This window comes from Monosiga brevicollis, genomic scaffold (assembly GCF_000002865.3).
Source record: "Monosiga brevicollis MX1 MONBRscaffold_7 genomic scaffold, whole genome shotgun sequence".
NCBI classification, from domain to species: Eukaryota; class Choanoflagellata; order Craspedida; family Salpingoecidae; genus Monosiga; species Monosiga brevicollis.
The window spans coordinates 763,769-775,655 of NW_001865044.1; the positions used below are offsets into that span (position 1 = coordinate 763,769).

Consider the following 11,887-nt stretch of genomic DNA (forward strand, 5'->3'; position numbering starts at 1 on the left):
GGCCGGGCAGCTTGCCCTTCGTTATTTGCATCTTCTTGAGAGCACATTGGAGACTTTAACGCAGCACCCCGGCGGTCTCAAGCTCAACGTGCCCGTGGCAGGGGCTTTTGTTGCCGTCTTTCGCTATGCGCTGGTCGTGTGGCTGCGCGGCTGTGCCATCTTCTTCAGCCTGGCCGCGCCCTGGCTTCCTGTTTTGGCGCTGATGGCGTTATGTGCTGGCGGGGTTCCTCTCCTGGTGGCCCTCACTCTGGATCTCACTCAGCTGCTCTCCATTCACGTGTCCACGGCACACCGCACTGTGGCCTGGATGTTTCGCGGTGCTATAGACACTGCATGGTCCCTTCTCCTCCTCTTTGCTGGTGCGCTGCCTAGTAGATCCTTCAAACCGTGCCACTCCACCCATTCACTTGATCTGACTCCATTGGCTTCGTTTGAACGCACCTCATGGCGCTCCATAGGTAAAAAGTGGAATCCGCTGCGACAGCGCGTTGACTCTTGCCCCATGTCCCATGGAGAAGAGCCCGTCGGGGCTCTTGCCTTTGTCCTCATCGTGTTCCTTCTGCCCACCATCGCGACAGCACACCTCTACTTCTCCCTGGTCCGTGGGCCATCTGGCACACCCATTGCAACAGACCTTTTGTGCCACTCAAAGTGAATGCTGCCGGGCGAATCTCACTCCCCCCCTCTCCCTTGACCCAGGTGCAGCTGACAGTGACGGGACCGCGATGGGTGCTGGCCCTCATATGGGCACTGCTGGAGCCATCCCGGACTAAAAATGGTCGATCGGCGCTGAGCTCGGCGCATCTTGTTCGCCTACCCGCTCGTCTGCCCGCGCTCTTTCTACGTGGCTCCGAGCTATCGCTTGAAATTCTCTCAATGACTTGAGACACGTCATCCGAGGGATGGGCGTGAGATAATCGGGAAGATCGCAGCTGATGCTGGCGAAAACGAGACACGCACGACAGGAATAAATTTGCTGCTGTACAACAAGGACATCATGATCGGTAACCAGCCAATCACAGGTGCCGACAGCAAGACTCGCCGGATCCCTCAAAGGTCTCATGCTTTAACTTCATCCACCACCTTTTGTAGCTTCTGGCGCTGCGCCTTCTTGTGCGGTGTCACGGCAATGAGCTGACTGAGCTGGCGTGCCGTGTAGACCTACCACCATGCCGAGCACATCGCAGTCAGCCACACGAATGGGCTGAGCCCTCTCTTATACGACCACCCCTACCCCCAATTGAATTCAAAAATCTGCTTCGAGCATACGTGGCCCCCTTCGCGTCAGCTGGCCCCGATGAACACGAGCCGCACCTGATGATTGGTACGAATCCACTGCTCAAGGTCCGCATCTGATAGGTAATATGCCTGAATGTAGTTTTGCACGACATCGGTCGTGGGCCTAGGCCCAACGAGCAAATCCCGCGCGATGCATGTAGGTGAGACACTCTCTAGCCAAGCCGTTACGGCGTGCGCTTCAAAGCGACACGCACTTGACTGGGCTCAAACTGCCAATCTTATTCAGAAAGTGCTTGTAGTCCAGCTGCATCTTGGCACGACCTTCGTTGGTACATTTTTTGGCCGAGGCAAAGCTAAAAACACACAAGAGAAACCATAAGCACCAAACCAAGTCCCCATGGCGCGGGATGGCTTGAAAGGCACAACTTGTGTTGAATGGCATGTCATCGGCCGCTCACAGACGCACCCATCTACAAAGGCCATGTTTGTGACGCTGTAAATCTCGTTCCAGATGGTTTTGAGCGCTGGCTCGGGTAGCCGCTTGGTGCCCAGCAAGTCCAATCGCGTATGAATGACGCGCACATCCGCAATCAGCTCGTCCACGTAGGGACTGTGCTCAGTCGTGATTTCCTTCACATCCCATTTCAGACTGCCCATTGTACAAAAAGCATGAGCTCATCAACACGCCTTGCAGACCAAGCAGGCTTCACGCAGTCAGATGGTGAACGATAATTCAAACACGCCCGTACCCATCCAAAGCTGCCGTCATTTTATCTGAGGGCATCATGCGAAAGACGACATTTTTATAGATGTACCAGCGCAGTTCCTTGAAGTGGTCCACGGTCTAGACAGGAAAAGCAAGATGTGAAAAACCCTTTGCCTGCATGGCCACAGCAGTGTCGAACTCGCCATCCTCGAGAGCAATGGGGCCGATCGGCTTGTTTGGTTCGCTTGGTGGCATGGTGATACCTGCTTGAGATAGCTGTCAGCAGCTTGAGCCCCGGTCGAGTCGAGGCGCCGCACAATATTGTTGCGCAGAGAGCGCAAAACTGTGCTCACAAAGTTCCTGTCACACGTACGAACGCAACCCATAAGATAGAGACCAACGAACTGGACGCGCGCTGCCCCTGCAGCATCCATACAAGAACAGAGCCGGCTAAGCTCAAACACAAAACAGACACGTACAGGCCTTCGGCACCGCTGACTCGAGCCGCGAGGCCAAAAAGTGACGATGCATTATCACGCTCAACATCGCTGTGCAATTTTAACGGCTGAGCTTGCGGTGGTCGCGGAGCGAGCTCCATGTCAGGTTCAGCTTCCGTCGGGTTTGCCCCACTTTCCTCCGCTTCCTCCTCTTCGTCTGACCTCACGTTGTCATCAGTCGCCTCGCCCTGAAGAACAGCAAACAGTCAGTCGGCACAATGGACTGTGGGCAATGCCAACGCTGCACATGTACCTCGGCGACCCTGGCCGTGCCAGGCGGATATCCCTCGAAAGGGCGGCGCACACGCTCGAGCAGCGAGTTGGCGGTCGGAGACAGCACAGCGTAGGAGAAAAACATCTATGAACCAAAGCACTGCGGTGAGCAAAAGGGCGAGGCCTGCCGAAGAAACGGCACGGCAAAGACAGTCAAAAAAAAAAAAAAAAAAAAAAAAAAAAAAGCTAGGCTGTTGTTTGGACCTGATCCTCTGCGAAGAAGTGAAAGACCGCATAAATGTACATGTCCACAAGTTCTGTGAGACGTGCAAAAGTGTCGCTGGCTATGGCTGGGAAGACCTGCATCATTTGCAAGTAGCGTCCTGTCATGCAACATCCAACGCATGAGACGCTGCTGCACGAGCACTTCGACATGTAAAGATCCCCATATCTGCAAGGAAGAACAGACACATAATATTTGCTCACGCACCACATTCCGCAGTCAAGCGGAGCGCTGATTGGGAGCAGTGTGGTGGCGGCGGGGCACCCTTTGCGGGTGTGACCGGTGCTGATGCTGGAATGGGCCTTTGCGGCGTTCCACCTGCCGTGCGGGGTTTGCTTGTTTTCTATCAGATGCAAAGAAGAAGAAAATATTTGTCAAGAGACTAGCCTTGTGTCTTCATGTACTCGGGCCGTGACGACTGAAGAGGAAATTGGCTTGAAAAGACAACGCCTAAAGCCTCAGCAGATGCAAGCAGACCGGGCTCATGCACAAATCAAGCAATCTTTGACACCTACCACAGGAGTCGTCGCTGCAGATTTAGCGTTGAGGGCGGTGGTTTCCTAGAGTGTGTGCGCCATCAAAGTAAGGCAAGGCCCTCTCAGTCTTCAAGGGTGCACCTACTGCATGGAGATGACTAACCTGTGCTTGAGCATGGACGACGAAAAACTTGTCTGGTGCCTGTACAAAGTCGACCAGGGTGGCAGGGTCGGTCTCGGTCTCGGCGAGACCATCGCCGTCCAAATTGATTGCATTAGATGCGATCTCTTGTGATCCACCATCCCGAGTGCGAGGTTTGCGCAAAAAGGCAAACTCGGGCAGAAAGAAAATGTTAAAATCCTATATGGAGCCATGCAAACGACATGGCAACATTCGGGAAGAAAATGGTGAGTTGAAAGACAGAGATGAAGATGGCCCGCACCACACACACACACACACACACGGCATTGCAAAACACGCGCAGCATACCGGAGCCACGGGTGCAGGAGCCCAGTTGTCACTCTCGATGACTCCGCGGAACTCGCCAAGTGTGCGTCGGTGAAAGTTGATGACGTAGGCGCGTGTTTGATCCTTGATGGCTTGCGCCATGAGATTGGAATCTGTTCGGCCCGAAAAATCCTCGCCGAGTTCGCCAAAACAGCGCACATGGGTAATAAGCTGTTTGGACCACAGAAGCAGCCAAGAAAACGATGAGAAAGCTATGCTTGGAGCTGACCAAGGACAGAGCGGAACGGATCTGCAGTTTGTTCTCAGCGATCGCTCGTAAGCCCAGCCATCACAAACCTCCATGTAATCGGCAGCATTCAGAGCGGCAATCTGAGAAGAAGCCAAAACAAGTACAAGCTGGCGCTGCAAATCTTGCCAAAGCTTGAAGCGCGCATGCTGTACGCGTACAGGAACATAATCCAAGTCGTCACTGCCATGTGGCCAGCCAAAACGCGTGAGTCTGCTGCTTGCGACTGCAGCGATTGTCTGGATAAATTTGCGGAAGAGTGCACCCAACCTGTCGTCGCGCACGGAGAGAAAGCGCTCGCTGCTCGGGGCATTGGCGTTTGATATAGTGCCCCCACGTGGCGTGGGGGGCGCAGAGATACTCGTTCCATCACTGAACCCTGCGTGCTCCTGATCAAGATCGTGTGGCTCTCCGGGATCAGTGCTTTCCGCCGCTGCTGATACGCGTGCCTTGTGGTTGGCCTCCAGCAGTACACTGGCCACGCGATCAAAGAATAGCATAAGTAGCGCGTACGCGCGGCAGAGGCGAGTGATTCCGAGCTCAAGATCAGCTGGTTTGATTTGCTGGAAAATGGTGCGCAATGGAGCCCGTCGAATGTTTGGTATTTGTGTGAGCTCTCCCAAAACGCTACGCGCAAGTTTGGCGGGATATGAGCAAAGGCGCGTTGCAACGGCATCAATGCAGGCATCCAGCTCCTCAAGCGCGCTGTATGCATCTAAGATCTACCAGATTGATGGCATCGTCCCCATGTGATATCACAGTGAGAATGCCTCTGTATGTCTGCGCATATTTATGAATGTGGATGCGAAGGATAGAGTCGACGTTTGCAAGGACCGACCTCTCCGGCACCGGCAAAGCTGAGGGTGGCAACTTGATCAGGCGCAATGCCATCGCGACAAGGTGTTAGCACCTTGTCGTCAAGCATCGTCTCCAGCTCGACCTGGAGACGCCCAATGATGCGAGGCGTGCCTTCACCGAGCTGGGCTGCCAAATCTCGAATACAATCATATTCATCGTACACGGTGGTGATGACCCGGCAATTTTTCCATAGCTAAAAGCATGGGCAGTAAAAGCACCCATGTCGGTGCATGAGGAAGACAGGCACCATGGGTCAAAATCAAGCAAGGCTTGGTCCAGCATGGCTCCTGACCTCAATGGCTCCCAAAAAGTCGCGCTCCTCCAGAAGCTGTGAGAGGCGCGTGTCGGCGGTGCGCATGATCGCTGAGAAGCATTGATCAAGTGAGTGTGCAAATGCAAATGACCAAAGTGGGCGAGGCCATCAGACGCACCAATGGCTTGCAAGGATTTGAGCAAGTGGATCATGCGCCGTTTTCGGCGGTCCTTGAGCAAGACCTCGAGGCTTGAAGATACAGCGGTTTCGGCCTTGTTGAGGAGGCGGCGCCCATTTTTGCAGACGACAACAGTCATTTGGAGCTGCTCTGAAAGCTCCGTGACACGCTTTCAAGTGACAGACATATAGGGTAAGCGTGCGATGAGAAAAGGAGCTTGCTTGGGCAACAGCCAGTCCTTACCGCCAGCTCAGTCATAAACTGTTTGTGGTGATCGAGGACCAGGCCAGAGAGCTTTTTGCTGACCTGCATCAACGTGCCACGGCCCGAAAAAAAAGATCAGATTAGTTGAAATTGGAGGTGATACCGCAGCCTGCAAGTGTGAGCGCCAAGCATGTACCGCGGCAAGCTGTTGATACTTCAACTTGCGCCTTTCGTCAATCTGCTCACGCGCTGCATGCATGGTTGAGGAATCAATCATGAGTACTTTATCAACCAAGCACCACACAGCACAGAACATGGATTTGGCAGGCCTCGGCTTACTCGGCATGTCGGCTGCAAATTCGTTCATCGAGTGACGGATGATATCTGTTTCTTGATCAGAGAAGGCTGGATCAAGCTTGGCCAAAAGCTGCACTCCACGCATACGACATGAAGCACAAGTCCGACATGGAATGAGGCGACAGGCATAATAGATCTTCGCAGGGTGTGCTTCTGTTGGGGCCTCTCCTTCCGATATTCGTACCTCTTCATCGGGGGGGACGGGGGGGCGATGCACGCGCGCTGTTGCTCGAATCGTAGGCTGCGGTGCGGTGTTCTGTTCGCCATCAGTGGCCGTGGCAGTCGCCGCTGCAGCTGACGATTCTCGCCGCTACACGACACCCGGAATGTGACAACAAGGCACAAGCCAGAGGCAAGGCCAAGAAAAAGGCAGAACATTGCAGGCATCAGTGCTCAAGCGAAGGCGGGACGAGCTAAGAAGAAACACTCGGTCGTACCGACGCGCGAAGTCGCTTCAACATCTTGCTGCCTCAAAAGTCACGCAGCGGGAGCGAATCAAGCCAGCACGCCCCGCTGCACAATCCAATATCACTGCTGCTGACCGCAAGTGAGCAGCAGCAGCAGTAGCCGCCGCCGCACTTGTCAGCTGCAAGCCACAGCCGCCGACGCTTCCAAAATTGTCGTGGCAGCCACAGCAGCAGCAACAACAGCACAGTGAATGAAAAAAATATAAAATCAAAGTCACACACACACACACACACACACACCATAGAGGAGCAAAGAACAAAAAAAAACCGAAAAAAAAGTAAAAGAACACACACGCACACACACGCACGCACAGTTCAGGTCTGATGTGGTTTGTATTTTACTTTCTGATAAATTGTCAGCACGAGCGTTGGTTGGTTGGTCGTTACTGACCGTTACACCACAAACACGAAGGAGCCATTGAACGAGCCGCGAGCGAACGAACCGCGAGCGGTGGAGGCGATGCGTGTGAGGGAGGAGCAGACGCCACGACGATATCGAGCAAGACAACATGGATGCGCTGGCTCGGCTGCAGGCCCTGATTCGCGATGTGGATGCCACCAGCTTACCTGTCATGATGGCAGCAAGCCCGCCTTTGGCCTCCCCGACATCCTCACCCACACCGCCTCTAACCGAGGCTGATAACCCCATCCACTCTGCCACGATGAACACTGCGGCCCAAACGGATGTTTCTTTGGACCTCAGCCCGATTGCTGCGCCGCCCCGTTCCCGCTGGACCTCCCATCAGTCAGACGGGGCAACAACAAGTGCGGCATCTCGGACTCAGTCCACATCCAGCCAGCCCCCGATCAAGCGAGTGCGACGCCTGCCCAACAGCCAACCTGTTCAGCTTTCATCACCCGATCAACAGCGAGAAGCGACGCATTCCATGCGTCCTGCGATCCGCCAACCCTGCAATAACCCCTGTACCCCTCCTACACATCGCAAGCTTTCCATTGATCGCTTTGAAACCAGCTCCCCTGAAGACTCGGGTCTGGAGTTGTCCATGACCATCCACGCCCCGGCCTCCCGCCGCTCTGGGCATCGGTCGATGCGCCGCAGTCGCGCCAGAAGTTTGCCCACAGACCTACAGCTTAGCCCCGTGAGGCATACAAACACCAGCACGCCCCCAACCATCAATGAGTCCTTGCTTGCGTTGCGCAAACGAATTGCCTCGGCGGAGGAACAAGAGCTAGCTACTTCAACCCCTATCAAGCACATTGCCCTGACTCGCCGCCCCGTGTCCCCGACACCTGCCCACCTTGCCAGTCCGCACATACGTCAAGCATATCAGTCCTATTGTCAAGGTCAGTGCCATTGCCGCCCCAGCCCTATCTATGCTCAGCTTACTCGCTTGTTCATATCCTCACACATAGCTCTGTTTCCTCATTAGTCGTGCGCGAACAAGGCCTCGAGCCCCTGCCGCTCTCCGACTACTGCGGTCCACCCGGCACCATTGACTTTATCGTCGATACCGATGGTCATGCCTCGGACGAAAGGAGTGAGCCGTGACGCCATATAGTCGCGGGCGCACCAAGGGCGCCGTGGTTGGGGCTTAACCAAATCGATTGAATCTAACAAGGTGCTTTGTTTTGTTGAAAAAAAGAACATGGTAGACGACAAAGAAGATCACTCCACTTGCCTTTCACAAAGAGGTGAAGAAAAGTATGGGCAAGCTACCATGATTGATCGCGCGATCGAAAGGTCGTCACCGGCTGGCAAACGCTCTAAAAGTAATTACTCAGCGGCTCACCCAGGAAGGATTCAATCTTGGCAATGAGCTTCTTGTTCTGACGCTCCACATTGAGATCATCATCTAAAACAACAAGGCCATATGAGATTGGATACGAGCAGAGCCAACGTCAGCAAACCACGTCAGCAAACCAACAAACGCGAGTCAAAAATACAAGCCCATTGCACCCCGCCTTGGCACATACATACACACACACACACTTCTCCCTGTGGGAACAGCAAGGCTCGAACAGACATACCTTCAAGCAACTCGCTGAGATACAAGATTGTTTCCGGCAAGAGGGACAAAAATTCCTCGCCAACGCGATCGTAAATGCCCTCAATCACCATCAGAGCATGCTCACGCACGACCGGTTCACCGGCCCGCGTCTTTTGCAAGACCTACATAATCATATCATTGAAAAAAAAAAATTGAAAAAAAAACCCCCGTTAGTCTGTGGCAAGTCGAGCAAAAAGACAGGCTTGGCATCAAACATGATAATTGACTTGTCAGCAGGGACAAAACCCTCGGCACAAACAACGAGCAAGCCTCGCTCAAGCACAACTCCAAGCCGTACCACATCGTTCATGAGCTTCCAGAGTTTCTCGTCGCGAGTGTCAGACACAAACTCAACCAGTACGGGGATGACGTCAGCGCCCATGCGCTCCTGGTAGGATGCCGTGCCCTCGCCGTCCTGCAAATCGAGCTGGGCTGCCAGCAAAGGAGCCAAAACCTTGAAGCGCTCTCCCGTCAAAAACTCGCCGTCATCGTACTTGAAGCACCGCTGCAAAGCCTTCAGGATGACAGACACGAGCACCTGCGCCTCGGAACCGTACAACTCAGTCGTCTCCTCATCCTCACCCAGCACATCAGCAGCATACTTGAGCAGATGCGCAAAGTACGGCACAAAGAAATGGCGGATGCGTTCCGTGGTGGCCGCAGCGAAGCGGAAAAGTGGCACCAAACGACCATGACCAGCCGTGGCCTGTGTGCTCCAATCAATAAACTGAAGCAACAACGGGCGGAACAGAGTGTCAGACATCTTCATGACACAGCCCACCATGCACTCCACCACCGCCAGATCCACACGCTCAACCAGGTCCAAAGGCCAGCCGCACCGGCGCACGGCGTCAAAGATCTTGTGAAAAGAGTCAAACTGGATACGGAATTGACCTTTGAGCTCGGTGCGCTCGGCTGTTTCAATGCGGCGCTGGATCATGCCCAGCAGAGCCACTACCTCTGAAACCACCACTGCAGGTTCCTGCGCCGATGCCTCAATGCGCGTCAACAGACGACGACTGAGCGCGGGTAGCAACAGGCGTGGCGAGACCTTGAGTGCAAACAATGTGCGTGCCGTGCTCGCCTTGGCCAGCAGCTTATCGGACACAGCAGGACCTTCGTCACGCGAGGCCAAAACACATGGGTGGGCCACGTTGCCGACAAGGCTTGGGAGGCTAGCACCCATCAACTGCGTCAGCGCTGAGACAACGTGGGATGTCACCTCCATCACAGCATCCAGCAAGACCAGGCCGCGCTGGCGCTGCTCGCTCGGCTGCTCCGCCAAGGCGCCGTCGTCCTCGTCTTCCGACGCAGCATTTGTACGGTCTGATGACGAGATTGCGCCAGCTGTAAAACAGGGCCAAACCGATGCACTGCACCGACCCAAAGCCGTCGTCAGCGTGGGCAGGAAAGGCAAAAAGCCATTGCCCAGGACCATGACGACCACGCCAATGGCCACCAGGGCCGTGGCCTGTACCTCGGTGTCTCCGGCATGCGCGTCGAGAAGCGTAAAGAACTGTGGAACCAGCTCGGCCACCGCTTCGGTGTGCTCGGCACCAAACAGCTTGAGAATGAGTGACACGCAGTAGAGCGCTTTCTGAGGCACCACGCGCAACAGACCGGGTTCGGCGCCCGTGCCCGTCGCCCCATCCTCTGTTTGTGGCTGTGCCAGCGTCAAGAGCAAGGGCACCATATCGAAAGCCACCTGGCTCTGTTGACCGTCACTGCCCTCAGCAAAGCGATCCATACGGGCAGAGCGCTTCTCCAGTCGGCGCGCCAGCATGTCCAGGCCTTGCTTCTTCAGCATCGAGGCCTGATCCAGCAGACCACGAATGACAGCCATAAAGTCTGATAGGCCCAAGAGTGAGTTGACGCGGTACAGAGCAAGGTTCGCCTCATTGCAAAGCTCCATCCAGTAGCGCGTGGAGCCAGCAAATCCGGCAGCCGGAGAGCGAGTCGCGCTCGAGCTAGCACGTCGTTGTTGCTGCGCCTGGCGTGCCTGCGATTTCAGCTGTGCGGACAAAACCAGGGCATCTTCCGACAAGGCCAAGATGGCGGCACGCAGCTCTGTACGGAGCTCTTGCGAACCCTCAGTGCGCGCTTGAAGCAGCTGGCGCAGCAAAGCTGACGAATTGAGATGGCTGGCCAACTGGCGGACCAGCATGTAGCGAAGATGGCGCAGGTCACGGTTGGATGAAGAGCATGGATCAAGCACCATATCAAAGGACAAGTGCGGTGTGGTCTGCGAGGCACCCTGCCATTTCCGCGGCGCTGCCACGGGCAGGGTCGCCACCAGGTCTACGACCAGGCGTAGCACCTTGAGATGGACCAAAACATCGGCCTGTGTACACATGTCCAAGACAAGCTCGGGGATGTCCGACGTTGAGGAAATGGCGGAGCTGCTTGACATGCGGTCACTGCGGGACGCTGCAGTAAGGCCATCTGTGCCCTGCGCCAAGGCCTCTCCTGGGCGCATGGTCACATCGCTGTTCAGGAGCGCCGCACACACAAGGAAAAGGTGAGTCGGTCCATGGAGGCACGATGCCAGATGATGGAAGAGCAGCTGGCGGCGGTGGCTGGGGATGGCAATGTACGAGTTGGCAAAGGCCTTGCAATTATCGGCCATGAGGCGGAGGCTATCTTTGGTCTGCAGACGAGCCAGAGGTGGGAGAATGGCGGACATCGACTTGCGCAGCACGCTATAGCTGTATTCGTCATCCACTCGCTGCAGCGCCAGGGTGCGCATAAAGGCAAAGACGGGGATGATGTGCGATGTAACGCGGTCGGGGCATCGCTCAGCCGCCACGGCAAGCAGCGCCAGGACGGCATTGTGAGTCGTGGGATTGCTTGTGCTGCGAAGCAGCTGGTGCAAAACACCAAACTTGATGGCATCCTTGGGAAAGTCGTCTGCGGCGTGACGCAACAACCGTGCCAAGAGCTGCACAATGCTCTGCACTACGCCCTCCGTGTCCACCACGACCGTACCGCTGCTGTCGCTGTCACGGCTGGCGTACAACATGAGCAGGTCGAAGAAGGCCGGGATCAGGTTCTCAAAGTTGGGCAGTTGAACCAGCTCCTTGGTGTAAAGCACATCCACAAGCGGTGCCAGGTGCAAGAGACCATACTGGATGGCCTCTTGCGTGCTGGCGTGACCCAGGCTTGACCCGGCCTCTGGCGCTGATTCACCGGGCGCCGATTTGCGTCGCTTAGCCCGGCGCTTGGGGGTCCGTGCGCCGTCTTCGGCAGTTTCGGGCGCTTTGGCGGTCAGCTGGCGCTTGAGCTCAAGCTCCACAATGCCAGCATCCAAAACAATGGTGGCGAGGCAAGCAACAACCAGTTCGCGCGCCATGTACGTCTTCTGGTTGAGGGCATCGGTCAGAGCAAAGAGCAGA

At 55.5% G+C, this 11,887-nt stretch overlaps 3 protein-coding genes across 3 annotated transcripts; 1 reads left to right on the forward strand and 2 right to left on the reverse strand.

Moving 5' to 3' along the window:
* Positions 1–1,059: 1,059 nt before the first annotated feature.
* MONBRDRAFT_32036 (uncharacterized protein) lies at positions 1,060–6,406 on the reverse strand (the record flags this gene model as incomplete). Its single annotated transcript, XM_001745018.1, has 22 exons — positions 1,060–1,161; positions 1,315–1,402; positions 1,494–1,592; positions 1,706–1,888; positions 1,989–2,083; positions 2,209–2,305; positions 2,425–2,630; positions 2,696–2,800; positions 2,920–3,038; positions 3,146–3,281; positions 3,454–3,498; positions 3,578–3,775; positions 3,905–4,093; positions 4,220–4,891; positions 5,008–5,220; positions 5,320–5,390; positions 5,459–5,627; positions 5,702–5,764; positions 5,859–5,911; positions 6,002–6,089; positions 6,204–6,275; positions 6,341–6,406. The coding sequence occupies 22 exons, from the start codon at positions 6,404–6,406 to the stop codon at positions 1,060–1,062; spliced, it is 3,129 nt and encodes a 1,042-aa protein (XP_001745070.1).
* A 589-nt stretch (positions 6,407–6,995) lies between these two features.
* On the forward strand, positions 6,996–7,996 carry MONBRDRAFT_24621 (uncharacterized protein; the record flags this gene model as incomplete). The annotated part of the gene is made up of 2 exons (XM_001744842.1): positions 6,996–7,791; positions 7,878–7,996. The coding sequence occupies 2 exons, from the start codon at positions 6,996–6,998 to the stop codon at positions 7,994–7,996; spliced, it is 915 nt and encodes a 304-aa protein (XP_001744894.1).
* Positions 7,997–8,211: 215 nt separating this feature from the next.
* MONBRDRAFT_1836 (uncharacterized protein) lies at positions 8,212–9,291 on the reverse strand (the record flags this gene model as incomplete). Its single annotated transcript, XM_001745019.2, has 3 exons — positions 8,212–8,300; positions 8,476–8,617; positions 8,794–9,291. Coding segments are annotated over 3 exons (729 nt in total), but the record flags the coding sequence as incomplete, so codon positions are not given.
* Positions 9,292–11,887: the final 2,596 nt, after the last annotated feature.